The sequence below is a fragment of the Puma concolor genome, chromosome D3 (genome assembly GCF_028749965.1).
Source record: "Puma concolor isolate L17-30 chromosome D3, mPumCon1.1.hap2, whole genome shotgun sequence".
Taxonomy (NCBI): Eukaryota; Metazoa; Chordata; class Mammalia; order Carnivora; family Felidae; genus Puma; species Puma concolor.
In genome coordinates this window covers 24,038,751-24,054,189 of record NC_141678.1, presented here as the reverse complement: position 1 = coordinate 24,054,189, position 15,439 = coordinate 24,038,751, and the positions used below count along the sequence as shown (strand labels likewise).

General features: G+C 42.6%; 1 protein-coding gene across 1 annotated transcript; it reads right to left on the bottom strand.

Annotated features, from left to right (window-relative positions):
• Window positions 1–2,613: 2,613 nt before the first annotated feature.
• XBP1 (X-box binding protein 1) lies at window positions 2,614–7,757 on the bottom strand. The gene is given in 6 exon segments (XM_025933239.2): window positions 2,614–3,759; window positions 4,074–4,181; window positions 4,184–4,219; window positions 5,223–5,357; window positions 6,412–6,508; window positions 7,465–7,757. Coding segments are annotated over 6 exon segments (1,176 nt in total). The 5' UTR covers window positions 7,707–7,757; the 3' UTR covers window positions 2,614–3,201.
• Window positions 7,758–15,439: the final 7,682 nt, after the last annotated feature.

Here is a 15,439-nt window from a genome sequence, read left to right as displayed (position 1 = left end):
TTTTGAGGTATTTGTATTCCTGCACATAAGTAAACAAAATTAACTACCTCTTTCTTTTAAATTGTATTTAAAGCAGCATTCATATTAGTGAGGGGCTTAAGTTTATTTTGAAGAGGTGACTATGTTGGGTTATAAGTAAGCTTCATAAATGAATTAGCTATTTCCAAAATAAACTAGGTTTTGCCGTTCTAAAACCCACAGAATGCTTTCCACTCTACTTAGCAATTTGCTGCTGTCAGTCAATAGCATTGATTGGCAGTCGTGACTGATTGCCAGTATTCAGATGGCAGTAGTGACAGTCTTCAAAACTGTTTAAATATAGAGTTGGAAACAGTATATGGACTTCACAGCATTTTTGTTTTTACAAGTTGGGGACCTTTAAAAATAGGGAATAAGAAAATTGCATGGTATTTGGTTAGTGGTCATTCCTTAAGAGTTGACAGGTCACTGGGTGGCAGTGTTGTCTGCATATTTACAATCTTGATAACCGTGAATCCCTGAATCGTGGGCAGGAGGAGTTAAGTTTGGGGTGCAATTGTGGAAAACTCAGGATATTGTTTTTCACTAAAATTTGGAAATCACAGCTAAAAGTTACCTACCCTCGTTATTTTACAGATTTGGAAACTAAAGTTTAAGTAGTGAATGACAGTTTAGTATTAGAATCAAACTCAGCAGGTTCAGTGTTCTTCCTACTTGACCATTGGTTTTACAGTCTTCTCATAGAATACCTTAAAATGTCATTTAAATTTCATTGAAATAATTTACGATAGAGTGTGGTTCAGTCAGTGTGATACTAAACTCCTTGAGAAAATACAGTTTTGTGTATATTTGTCTGGTCCAAATACTCTGCCAGTGGCATTTTAGAGCTCAGTTGCATGCATTTAGACTACAGCTCCAGCAAGACAAGGATGTTGTCTTTCAACAACTGATTAGTGGGTAAACAGGCCCGTCTTCCTGTCCTTTAATGAACTTGAGAAGTCCCCAGGTAAAGATTTCATTCTTAGCATAATAGAATTTAACTGATAAAATCTTTCTGGAGTAGGCAGGGTTACCTTTTGCCTACAGTTCTGTTCCTACCTTATGTCTGCTCCGGTAGCATACCTAGTAGAAAAGCAAGGGGGCACATATACATTGGTGTTACAAGACCCAGGAAAATGGTGTGCAGACATTTGTCACCTGATTCACTTTCAGTTATGGACAGCCCTCTGCATCTAATAGAAATCTTGCTTTGGTTTTGCAGAAGGAGATCTTGATTTTTATTTCTGACCAATTTGTTTCAGTAAGATATCCTTAAATAACAGGTGTTTTGTCAAGGCTGAGCAGTGTTGGGTCATTTTCACCCATCTGTGCAGGAAATGAAAACCCTGAAGATCAACGCAGGTTATGTATGTCCTGTGTTATCCCTGTTCGTACAGCTGCCTCTTTCATGTGATGTCATTCAATGTAAATTATTTGAGCCTCAATCTCCAGATGCTTCTGCAATTATGATGGAGAGTGGCTAAAATTCATCTGTAATTGCATTTGCCTAGACAATCCCTAAATAGACACCCAGCACTTAGGTTTTCAGTTATAGAAAATCAGGTGATCAGATTTTTAATCATGGGGACAGCTGGAGGCTGTTGTACATTTATAATACAGAAACTGAGCCTAAGCAGGCTTGCATTGCCAAGAATAGGATTGAGCTCTGGCCTTAGTGACCAGGGATTTTAGGCTGTCTTGTGGACATGCCTCCAATCACACCAAACATATCCCCTTATACTTGGCTGAAAGTATAGCCTGCTTTGTCTTGCTGCTTGGGATTCTTTGAATCCTTTTGTCTACACTCCTTTACTTTGACCTCTCCAGTGGTAGGCTTAATATTGGCACAGGATGCTGGCATAGGTGAAATGATTTCTGAGGGAAGCCCTTCAGGATTCCCAAGGAAAAACGCACATGAGGGATGAGGTTATCATCTCTGTAGCTTTGGGGTAATGTTGATGTGTCAGATTTTTCCTTGAACAGGTTCATTCTGTGAAACAAATTCCAGGGTATATAAAATACTGTAAGATTAAAATCCCTAAGTGGATTAGGGGAAAATAGCTAACTTTTGAGTGCTTGGGATGGTGCCTAAGTGTACATATACCAAGAGCTTATAATGTATCACCTCTAGCAACCTTTAGATAGTGACTATTATGCCCCTTTACAGGTGAGAAAGTGATGTTACATGTCCAGGATTACCTGGCAAACCAGTGGCAGACTTAAATTTGAGTCTAGAAAACGTTAATCCCTGTAAAAATGCCAAGAGAATCTTGATATTTAATGGCATGTTTTTCTCTTAAGATGGTATATAGCAAAATAATGGTTAAGTGTTCTAGCTTGGTCACTTAACGTCTGTAATATTGGCCAGTAAAGCTAAAGAAGCTCAGAAATACAGTAACTACTCAAAGAATAGGTTCCTATCACTTATGGCAGCCAAGAATCGAAGCAGGCAGTAATTAAGGGGGTAAAACTTTCCGTCGCTTTAAAAAGCGGCATGCTATGCTCCCTGAAGTTGGATAGATAACTATCGTGGCAATCAGTGAAGCAAAACAGTAAGACTTAAAAAGCCCAAGAAGAAATCAAAGAACAAAGACATTGCATTGCACTTTTTAATTGCACAGGTAGTTTTAAATAAATGGAGAAAGCACCTTCCAAAAGTTACACTAGCAGGGAAAGATTTCATCAAGCATTTACATAGTAAATTTCCATAGTTTTACAAAAGATTCTTGATCTTTACTTGAACTGTACATGAGGGAAAGGAGTCCCCTCAGGTAGGTGTTCTCTCTGCTTGCAGAAGCAAACTAAAGGACCTAAAATTGGAGACAAGCCTGGGATGCCAAGAAGGGAGAAAAATGATAAAGGGCCATTCATAAATTCCATGTCTAAGACAATTGTCCAGTGACCCTTACAGAAGAATTTTAGGGCAAACTTCTGCCCTTAAGATAAAGGTACAACCTCAAAAGCTGTGATTCTAGATTATAGTAATAAATCTGAGTACCTTGGACTGCTGGATGACAAAAGACAATACTTGGGGTGACCTATAAAGTTTGAACAAATACTTTAGAGGAATTCCCTAGGACTGTACACCCTCTACTTTGGCTTTGTGAATGAAGCATAGGCTTCTCTGCTATCTTCCAGGCAGTGTAATAGTCAAGGAAAAGGGCAACAGCATTGGATCATTCCTTAGACACTAATCAGCTGGGGAAAGAGTTCATTGGCAAAAGTGTCCTCCCAAGAATGGTCTACACCAAGCAGAGAGGACATGTCGCTGAAGGGGGAAGGGGAGCCCTCATATCCACAGTCACTATAAGCATCCAGTAGACAGGAAGATGGCTTCGGGCAGTGGCTGGGTGAAAGTAGATCTGAGGTGCCCAGTTCTGGAATGAAGTCATCTTCTACAAGTTCTTCCTTCACTGAGACAGTGAATTCAGGGTGATCTTTCTCTGAGGGGCTGAAAGGTGCTTCCTCAATTTTCACTACCACATTTGCTTGGCTCTCTGTCTCAGAGGGTATCTCTAAGACAAGGGGCTTGGTATACACGTGGTCAAAACGAATCAGTTCATTAATGGCTTCCAGCTTGGCTGATGACGTCCCCAGTGACGGAGAAGGGGAGGCCGGTAAGGAACTGGGTCCTTCTGGGTAGACCTCTGGTTGTTCCTCCAGGCTGGTAGACTCTGGGGAAGGACATCTGAAGAACATGACTGGATCCAAGTTGAACAGAATGCCCAACAGGATATCAGACTGCAAGAGACAAAAATTCAATGGAATCCAATCATTAGAATGCACCCAAGAATCTACCTTAGAACACTACTAGGTCCCACAATGTAAGTTAATCATTATGCAATAGGACGACCTCCGAGACCCACAGACCCATTTACCTACACCTCACTCTGTGCTCTAAACCATCCGCAGATAGGGAAGACCGTCAATATTCACTTCTAACCCAACCAAAACCAACTTCTCCTGCCCTCCTCTGCCTGGTTAGGGATATCAGCCATCAAACAGATGGAATTAACAAGTTATAGACTTTTTCACTAAATCCCAATAACCCCTACCTCAGAGTCTGAAGAGTCAACACCGTCAGAATCCATGGGGAGATGTTCTGGAGGGGTGACAACTGGGCCTGCACCTGCTGCAGAGGTGCACGTAGTCTGAGTGCTGCGGACTCAGCAGACCCGGCCACCGGCCTCGCTCCATTCCCCTAGGAGGAAAGACCACCGTGGATGAACAGCTCAAACTGCTGAGTCCTCAAGGAAACACTCACCAGGCAACTGTGGTTCTCTACTTTCAAGAAAGCTAGAAAACTATTCTTTAGAGCTGAAACCTTTCCCTTACCTTTGTTACCTTTCCATTTTATGGAGTCCTCCACAAGAAGAGGAGGAAAGGTTAAGACTAACTTCATTGTCATTTTCTATGCAATGAAACATTTTCACTCCCCAAGCAAAGATTCACAAAGGACTGAAATTCTTAAATAATATCTTCAGAGATGTTCTCCATAATAATGTTTTTTTTTAAATTTTTTTTATGTCTTTATTTTGAGAGAGAGAGACAGAGCACAAGCAGGGGGAGGGGCAGAGAGAGGGAGACACAGAATCCCAAGCAGGCTCCAGGCTCTGAGCTGTCAGCACAGAGCCTCACACAGGCCTTGAACCCACAGACTGTGAGATTCTGACCTGAGCTGAAGTTGGACGCTTAACCGACTGAGCCACCCAGGGCCCCCATCCATAATAATGTCCTTAATAAAGTACTGCAGTGCATTTAGGCCCCAAATCTTTCTGGACAGTAATTTCTTACAGACTAGAACGGCCCTACTGTCAATCTTAGACCACTTAAGTGATCTCAATAAATGGGCCAGGTCCATACATTAAAACCCATGCATCACCTTCTATCAGAGGGGTGTCACCATCAAAATGAATCCTTTCCCTACTTATTCATATTCATCAAAAAACCACTATAGTTTTAGTAGCGTTCGGTCAGATTTGACTGGCTCTGTTTCTCTAGTTCTCCTTAATGCTGACATGGTACATTCTGTTGGCTATCAGTATTGGTAGTACTTGCTTTTAGAGAGCTGTGTAACTTATTTTAATTATTAGGCTCTAGTACTATTGACTACCCAGTTGAAAAACGAGTTTAAGTGTCATTAAGGGGTCATGTCACTTAGAACCAGTTCTCACACAGGACATCAGATATAGGAGACAACTCACCTTGGTCTGGGTCTCTGCCTCCTCTTCAGTAAGCAGGGCATCCATCCCCAACCGCTGTCTTAACTCTTGGTTCTCCACTACAAGGCCATGCGTCTTCTCTCGTAAAAGCTGATTTTCTAGCAAGAGTTTCTGGTTCTGTGAAAAAGTTCATAAGAAGCTATTAAAACATCCAGTTCTTTCACTTAAGGGTCCACCTGGTGAAGTTTCACTACAGCTCGTTTCCTTTCCTTCTCCTTCACCTTTTGGAAAACACTTATACAGTTGTTCACAGTAGGCATTCTAAGGAAAGGTCATAGTCATGAAAAATAAGAAGTGCCATTTTGTGGGGTCACAAATACCACAATGCCTCTAACTACTAATATAGACCCAGCAAAGGGTGACTTGTGACTTTAAATATAATGGCAAAAAAAAAATCCTATCTTGAACTAGCAAGTAATAATAGAAGTGACAACAGCGAACCATAAAATCAAAATATGTTTAAATGTGTGTGTGTGTGTGTGTTTTCCTTATCGTATTTTGCTGGCAACAATTTAAGATTAGGTAATCAGTGAACCATAGAAGGGGAAGGGAAATGTTAGCAGACTTTTGGCCAAGCCAGGAAGGGTCTCAGGTTTAAGCGACAATTTCCTATCTGCTTTTAGGAATTTCTTTTTTTTTTTTTAATTTTTTTTTTCAACGTTTATTTATTTTTGGGACAGAGAGAGACAGAGCATGAACGGGGGAGGGGCAGAGAGAGAGGGAGACACAGAATCGGAAACAGGCTCCAGGCTCTGAGCCATCAGCCCAGAGCCTGACGCGGGGCTCGAACTCACACCCGCGAGATCGTGACCTGGCTGAAGTCGGACGCTTAACCGACTGCGCCACCCAGGCGCCCCAGGAATTTCTTAGTACTAACTTGATAAACGTAATGTTGTGATGTTGTAACTTGCCAACTTTGAGACAGATCTCACACGGATGGAAGCCAGCAGGTCCCAGCGGGTCAATCGCTTCTGCTCTCCTCAAGCTTCACCACTTAACCACTTAATTACCTAGCTCCCCTAATTTAGACTAGTTTAACTTCCAATTAACTGTCCAATTGTATTCTAAAGAGACGGAAACAACTTGGGATAGGCAGCAAACATCAGAACATTCACCAAAGGAAGAATGTACGAGAAATAAAAGGTAAGAGTTTGACCTTAAGTATTTTTACCTCTTCCTCCAAATCTACCACTTGCTGCTCCAGCTCACTCATTCGAGCTTTCTTTCGGTCTCTAGCAGTCTGAGCTGCCACTCTGTTTTTCAGTTTCCTGAGAACAGAAGAGACATACCACAGAGTCATTCCCAAACCTTATTTATATCTTTATTTGAAAACTTGGCCAGCTGCTGCTTTCATTTTCACTTAACAGTATACGGTAGACTAAGGTAAAATACACTCCAGGCTCCTCCCCTCAATGAAACGAAACAAAAAATACAGCGTTTTTCATGGATCTAGCTTGAAAAACTGCTTCATTCTTCCCCATATTGCGTCACCCACACCCCCGTCGCATCCCGGCCACAGCAAGGACGCTGGACACAAATACTACTCATCTTGCATCATAAGAGATTTCCTCCTCCCCTTTTTTCACTCCCTCCTAGAACTCAAATAAGGGAGAGGCGGATGCCTTTCGCCCTTGCCGACATTCTGGGCAGTCCCGGGACGCCTGGGCCGGGCACTTATGTCACAAAAAGGCACACCGATCACAGAAGAACTAACATTTGAGGAGAGGTGAATACGTGGCATTTCTCAGCCGATCTTTCCAAAGACCTCATGAAATAGATACCATCTTAAGAACGCGGAGACTAAGTTTGACTAGTGAGCCTCACAGACCTCACAGCCCTTCCAACAATTGTCATTTCGGCTCCGCGCCTTCCCAAAATAGTAGGTAAACCAGGAAAAGGCTCCTCGACTCCCTGCTACTGCCCAAATTCAGAAACATTGAATGACAGGTCTGCGGTCATATAGCATGAGGACTCGGAACCCATGTGCCCGAACACCCAGCTCTATGTATCTCTGACATTAGAGACAAAATTGGGCTAGCGGGGGATTAAAAAAAAAAAAAAAAAAAAAAAAAAGGCATAGGCGGCCCCGCACTCCCGACTTCCTGCCCCGCCCCGCCCCACGCCACGCTGGCACCGCACCGGTCAGGCCAAGGGCGCCCGAGCGCGGCAGGCGGCCAGTCCCCGGCCCCTCGCCCTCAGCGTCCGCGCTCCGACCCTCGCCCACCTCCGCAGCGCCTTCTCCTCGGGGCTCAGGTGCGTGAGGCGCTGTCGCTTGCGCGCCTGGGGTGGCCCCCCGCTCGCCGCCTCCGGGCTGGCCCCTCGTTGGTCCGGCACCATAAGTGGCAGAGCCCGGCCCGCCGGGGCTCCGGCGGCGGCGGCAGCGGCGGCGGCGGCGGGCTTGCCGGACAGAAGCAGCACTTTGGGGGCCCCGGCGGCCGGGCTCTGCGCGGATGCCACCACCACCATGGCCCGAGAGTGTGTACGCCAGTGCGCGCCGCCGCCGCCGTCCTCGGGGCGGCCCCGCCGCACCCAGACTTTCTACGGTCGTGGCCCTCCGCGATTGGCCAGCGCCGCGTGACGCGTGGCCGCTCTCGGCACCCATTGGTCCGGCCGGCCCCTAGGAGGCGGGGCCTGGGCGTCCAGCGTGGCGGCTGCGAGGCCCAAGCAGGAGGGGGCGGGGGCGGACCGGGAGGACCCCGGGATGCGGCCTGGAGGGCCTGGAGATTCCAGGTCTCTTCTGCAAGGGCCCGGAGCCCCGCGGAGTTTCCTCATCGGACGGGTTTTTACCCCCTAGGCTGACGCAATTCCACCTAGAACGACTGTGTTTAATTCCAAACGAAGAGATTTCCAGTCTGATGATTTTATACCAAGACCGCTTGTCACCAGCAGGCTGTCACCTCTGCTCGACCATATTTTATGTCGTGCGCCACGTCGGGCTCCAAGTGGAGCGGGAAAGTCGGGAGAGCGCGCCAGCGGGGCCTTGGATTAGAGAAAAGCCTGCAAGGAATTCCGCGAAATAAAGAGTGTTTAGGGAATGAGATCGCGCGTTTTATAACTAGGCTTGGCTCTTAGGTGAGGTTTCATAAACTGAGCCTTGTGATCTCCGAGTGGAAGGAATACATGTAATTTTAATTTGCATTTTTAAATTTTCTATTATGAGCATACTTTTTTCATTTCACGTGTTAAAACGAGGGTCCCGGGGTCTACCTTCAGCCCCCCTGGCACGCGGAGAGGATCGAGGCTCCTGCCCTGACAGCTCAGGAGCAATTTAGGCACATAAATTTATTAGAATCGAGAAATCCGTGGAATCACTCCCCACAGGCATGTTCACTTCTTTTGAAGCAAATTACAAAATGTTAAGTTCCCTGGAATTACAAAGTGATACTTAACTTTAGCAAGTACTTACCGCTTCCCCTGTGCTTAGCACCGTAATGGGTTCCAGGGATGCAAACATTAGTGAAACTAGCTGGTGGCTGGCACTACTCAAAGAGTGAAAAGATAGAATGGGTCTAGGTAATTTTTCAGTGTCATTAAGTCGGATTAGCTCTTCAATTATATTTTGGTGGGGAGGAAACAGGATAGGAAGAGGGAACTAAATCAAATCAGTCTTTTGATATACAGATCCGTTCTCAAGAGGCACAATTTCTGTTATTCCCAGAACTGGGCCATAAGTCTCCCACAGTACACTGAGCTTGTGCACCTCAGGGCGACCTGAGCATACACTGCTTCAGAGAACTGGAAAAGAGGGTTGGGTGGTGATCAGAGAAGCCCCTGTTAGTCCAGCAGGGTGTACGTGAGTAACCATGTGGAGAAGGGCAGAGGAGAGGTGGATGGAGTGCGTTTTGGTCTTGGTTAATGGGGTAGAAATGGAATGTTGAAATTGACTCCTCCAGTTTTGTTTTCAAGGCTTTTTCAAGGCTTTTATCTTTTTGATAAACATTTAAAATCATGCTCAAAAACAGTAATTTGACCCAATGCAGATTACTATCCATGAAGTCTCAAACACTGAAGTCCAAACCTTTGAACAGATTCATATCCTCTTTGTAAGAGTAATCTGATGTTTCTTGCATCAGGTGCCATTAATATTTTAAAACATTTACTAGGCACTTGTGATAAGAGATATATAAAACACAAAGTTCTTAGTCTTTGTGAAATGCAGGAAACAGTAATGAGAAGCCATAGGTCATTAAGTCTAAATAGATGTCAGTGTAAAACAAAACAAAACAAAACCCAGTTACAATTTGAAACTAAAATTCAAAAACTGCTCTAATGTGGTAGCCACCAACCACATGGGGCTATTAAGCACTTGAAATGTTGCTAATCCGAATTAAAATTTGCTGCAAATGTGAAATACATCCTCAGTTTGAAAACTTAGTATGAAAAAAAAAGAATGTAAAATATCTGGTTGATCAGTTTTTATATTGATTATATGTTGAAGTGATAGTATGTTTGATATTTTGAGTTAAACTGCTTTTTAGAAATTGGTTTCACCTGTTTCTTTTTTTTAATTGGCTACTGGAACATCAAAAACAATTTTTTAAATCTTTATTTATTTTTGGGAGAGAGAGAATGTGTGAGCAGGGGAGGAGCAGAAAGAGAGGGAGATACAGAATCCAAACCAGGCTCCAGGCTCTGAGCTGTCAGCACAGAGTCCAACAGGGGACTTGAACTCATGAACCATGAGATCATGACCTGGGTTGAAGTTGGACACTCAACCGACTGAGCCACCCAGGCGCCCCTGGAACATTTTAAATTATGCAAGTGGCTTGCAATCTGTTTCTGTTGGATAGCACTGGTCTACATGATATCAATGTGGGAGATGACACAGATAAAGAGAAGAAAGGGAAATGAAAGTGTGCTAAGGTTCTTGCCTGCCTCATTCAGGGAAAAGGTATGCATAATGATTAATCCTAGATGCTATTAGAATAAGTAGATGTGTTAATATTGATTTTAGAATTGGGGTGCATGTACCCCTAAGGATATACAAAGATTTTCCAAGCAACATGTGGGTACATGGATAAAATCTCTTTTCCAAGGTCCAAATCCTTGAGAATGGTACCTCTGAAGCAGATTCTTTTTCCTACCTTGTTTTTTTGGTTTGTTTTGTCTTTAAATGTTTATTTTTGAGAGAGACAGAGTGCAAGTGGGAGAGGGGCAGAGAGAGAGGGAGACACAGAATCTGAAACAGGCCCCAGGCTCTGATCTGTCAGCACAGAGCCCAGTGCAGGGCTCCAACTCGTGAACCTCGAGATCATGACTTGAGCCAAAGTTGGACGCCCAACCGACTGAGCCATCCAGGCGCCCTTGTTTTGTTTGGTTTTTTAAGTAAGCTCTACACCCAATGTGGGGGTCAAACTCATGACCTCCAGATCAAGAGTCACATGCTCTAACTACTTAGCCAACCAGGCACCCCTCACCTTGTTTTTTGAGTTACCATTCTTGCATTCTGCAGAAGGGTAGACCCTCTTCTCACTCATGTTTAATCTTCCTACGGTGCTTTGCCCTGAGGTAGAAAAATCTCAGGGGGTCTATGGGGTACCTGGCTGGCTCATTGGTAGGACATGTGACTCTTGATCTCAGGAGTTGGGGTTGACAATTCAAGCCCCACGTTGGGTGCAGAGATTACTTAAAAATAAAATCTTAAAAAAAAAAAAAGAAAAGAAAAATCTCTGAGGGTCCAAACAAATAGGTCAGTTTAACTATTAGTGATGGTGTTGAGAAAGGAAATGACAGTCATCAGTGAGTATCAAATCTCTTTCCAGCTGCACTGGTTCTGATTTTTTGTTTTCGTCTTCTTTTAAATATTTATTTATTTATTTATTTTGAGAAAGAGAGAGAGCACAAGCGGGAGAGGAGCAGAGAGAGAGAGACAGAGGGAACAAAGAGCTCTGACATACTTCTCACTCAGATGCCTTACTCAGACTCCCCAATTAACTTTTTACTGTGTTTGCCTGATCAATCCCTCTCTCCCTTCTCTCTCTGTATGTATGTAGGTAAGAGTGTATTCGTTTTTTTCCTGAACAATTTATGAATAAGTTGCAGATAAGATGCCCCATTACTCCTAACTACTTCGCACATATTTCCTAAAAACCAAGGCATATTCTCTTCATAACTGCAGCACAACCATCAAAATCAGGAAATTAACATATGTATAGATGCAACATCACCATCTAGTCCTCGCACTCCATTCAAATTTCTCTGATTGTTCCAATAATGTCTTCTAAAGTCCCATATCCAGTCAAAGATCAAATATGGCATATGGTGATGACCATGTCTCTTTAGTGTCCTTTCATTGGGAACAGTTCCTTGGTCTTTTCTTGTCTTTTCTGATCTTGACATTTTAAAAAAAAAATTTTTTTTTCAACATTTATTTATTTTTGGACAGAGAGAGACAGAGCATGAACGGGGGAGGGGCAGAGAGAGAGGGAGACACAGAATTGGAAACAGGCTCCAGGCTCTGAGCCATCAGCCCAGAGCCTGACGTGGGGCTCGAACTCCCGGACCGCGAGATCGTGACCTGGCTGAAGTCGGACGCTTAACCGACTGCGCCACCCAGGCGCCCCGACATTTTTGAAATGTACAGATAAGCCACAGGTTGGGTTTGTCCGATGTTACTTCATGATTTATGCATTTAGGGCAGCAATATCACAGTGTTGCTGTGTTCTTCTTAGTGCATCATATCAGGAGGTACATGATGTTGACTTGTCCCATAACCAGTGATTATACCTATAACTATAAATTGGTTGTCTGTTAAGTTTCTCCACTCTGAAGTTAATTATTAAGTATTACACTTATTAATGAGTATTTTATCGAAAGATATTTTAAGATATCTACCTATCCTGTTTTTTATTAGACTTTCACCCACAGTTTTAGTATCCATTGATGCTTCTTGCCTAAATTGTTACTGTAATGATTACCAAATAGCGATTTCCTAATTCCATCATTCCTTCTCCATTTTTACCTGGAATTCTACCATGACGTAGAACTTTCTCTTCTTATTTATTTACTTATATCATTATCCACTCATAAAGTCTTATTTTACTCAGTGGGTTAAAAAGACTCTATTTCTACATTATTTTATTCTCAAACTGCCTCAGGCTCAGCCAATGAGAACCCGCCTTTTAAAGTTGTGGTAAAATATACATAACATAAAATCTACCATCGTAGCCATTTTTAGGCATGCAATTCAGTGGCCTTAAGTACTTTCACATTGTTGTAAAACCATCACCACCATCCATCTCCAGAATTCTTGCATCATCCCAAACAGAAACTCTGTGTCCATGAAACAATAATTCTCCAGCCCTCCAGCCTCTAGTTATTCTTAGATTAGCCCCTCTATTCTATTTTCTGTCTCTGTTAATTTGCCTCTTCTAGGTGCCTTGTGTAAGTGGAATTATACAACATTTGTCCCTTTGTATCTGATTCATTTCACTTAATATAATGTCTTCAAGGCTATGTGTGTTGTAGCATGTATCAGAGTCTCTTTTTGACATGTGTCCTCTCTGACATGTCCTAATCTCTGTTTGAGCATGTCTTTATTTTCTGGTATAATAAGATATTCCATACTCATTCTTTCACAGGCCCCACCTTGGAATTGGCCATTTCTCCAATGAGCTCTGACTCCTTTTAGTGGAAAGTGATGTTTAGTGACACAGATATGGGCACTAGGTGTGCTCCCTGCTCTAGGGGATCATCGCTTCTAGGTCCTCTCAGTGGATGGAATTAGGAGATATATTTATTGTGCATGCATATGCATATCCACGTATATAGAGAGATATAGAAAGAGACTTATGTACATTTATACTTATTTTTATATCCATCTATCTGTATTAAAAGCTCATGGGTGCACACCAATGACTCCAATCCAGTCCAGCACCGAAGAGTTTTTTCTAGCCTTTCCTCTTTTAATAATTTTAACTCAGTTAATTGACACAGGCTCCCATTAATCTCAATATGGTTACTTATTTGCTAAATCCTCATGTATGCAAATATTTGTAACCACCCTGTTAGCAATGGTTAGTTGAATCCTCAGACCTGGAACGTACCAACCCTCCACCACAGCCAACCACTCTTGGTCAAATCCTTGGCTCATATTTTAAAATGCGTATTCACATTCCATTGAACACATTTAAAAGAATGATTTGAAAAAGTTTTATTTTAAAATGTCAATACTCCCAGTTATGTTAGAAATGACATTTAAGCTTATGATGAGGAACTTTAGGTGTTAAATTTAAAATATACGGAGGGTATGTAGTTTTACTAAATTGTTTTAGGGACCAGGTGAACAAAAAAGTTTTAAGACCCTTGTTGCAGAACCAAAACATTAGGAAAGACAAAAACAGACAGGTGAGCAACTGAGGCAAAGAACAAGAAAGTATCATTCCAGAAATTACAAGGAAAGAGGAAAACATGAGAAACATAGTAAGTACAAAACATGAAATAATATGGAAAGAATAAGGCCAAGTATATAAATAATAAAAATTAAATGTGAATGGACTATATTATCTTTGTAAAAGAGAAAGCCTCTCTTGAGTGAAAAATCCAAGATCCAACCATATGCTGTCTACAATTGATACACATAAAACCAAATAGGGTAAGAATGGAGAATGGCTTATTGGACAGATGTTCACAGAATGAAAGCCTACGTAGCAATATTAACAATCAGACAAAGTAGAGTTTAAGGCAAAGGCATTAAAAAAGGACAAAAAACGGTATTTCATCATGATTAAAGGCACAAGCTATCAGTCATAAATCTTTATAGAGTAACATCATTTTGAAATGAACAAAACAGAGACTGAAAATAAATGGTGACAGTGACAGATCCGCAGTCACAAGGGGAGACGAACACACCTCTCTCAGAAACAACGGATGGAGCAGACAAACAAGTTGGAATAGCGCAATTAGCAAGCTTGATCGAACAGAGAACTTTCTCCCTGTTAAAAGATAAACTGAGGCATATTAAACATTTTTAAGAGTTTGAGCAAAATCAAATGGGGCAGTGCCCAGCTGGAAGTGGTTAGGAGGATACCACCCACAGGAGCTGGGGAAAGACTTTGGTGAAGAAGAGGTAGAAGCAAAGCAAGAATTGTTCGGTTGACTGTAGTTTAAAATGGTTGCATTATGGGGTGCCTGGGTGGCTCAGTCGGTTAAGCATCCGACTTCAGCTCAGGTCGTGATCTCACAGTCCATGAATTCGAGCCCCATGTCGGGCTCTGCTGACAGTGCACAGCCTGGAGCTTGCTTTGGATTCTGTGGTCTTCCTCTCTCTCTGCCCCTCCCCCATTCATGCTCTTTTTCTCAAATAAATAAACATTTAATAAAATGGTTGCATTATTTGGGAAGGCTTAGTAGGCTATTAGTGATTTGTTGTCTTTAGGTTTTGATTTGTTTGTTTTTAATTTTTTTTAACGTTTATTTTTTTTTTTTGAGAGAGGACAGAGACAGAATGCAAGCAGGGGAGGGGCAGAGAGAGAGGGAGACACAGAATCCAAAGCAGGCTCCAGGCTCTGAGCTGTCAGCACAGAGCCTGACCTGGAGCTTGAACTACTGAACCACAAGATCATGACCCAAGCAGAAGTCGGGCACTTAACTGACTGAGCCACCCAGGCGTGCCCCCTTTTTGTTAAAATTTTTTTTAATGTTAGGTTTTGATTTCTTAACATCAAGACATTACAGCCCTAGGTTTTAGTTTGCTTACATGCTTACATAGGCTACTAAAGCATTAGAGCCACCCATCTAATAGCCCCTTGTTTAATTAATGTAACACCCCCAACCAAGAACAAGTTGTGTTTTTTTAAGTTTATGTATTTATTTTGAGAAAGAGAGTGTGCGTGCACAAGTGGGGAAAGGGCAGAGAGAGAGAGGGAGAGAGAGAATCCCAAGCAAGCTCAGCACTATCAGCTCAGAGCCCAACATGAGGTCGGATCTCACAAACTATGAGACCATGACCTCAGCTGAAATCAAGAGTCAGATGCTTAACCGACTGAGTTACCCAGGTGCCGCTAACCAAAAACATGTTTTTATTCAAATGAGAAACATTTCCAAAATTTGATCCCATTTTACTCTTTTTATTATTGTTAAAGTGTAGTTGGCACCCAATGTTACATTAGCTATAGGTGTATAACATAATGGTTGACAACTCAATACATTCGTTATTCTGTGCTCACCACAAGCAGAGCTGACATCTGTCACACACATCA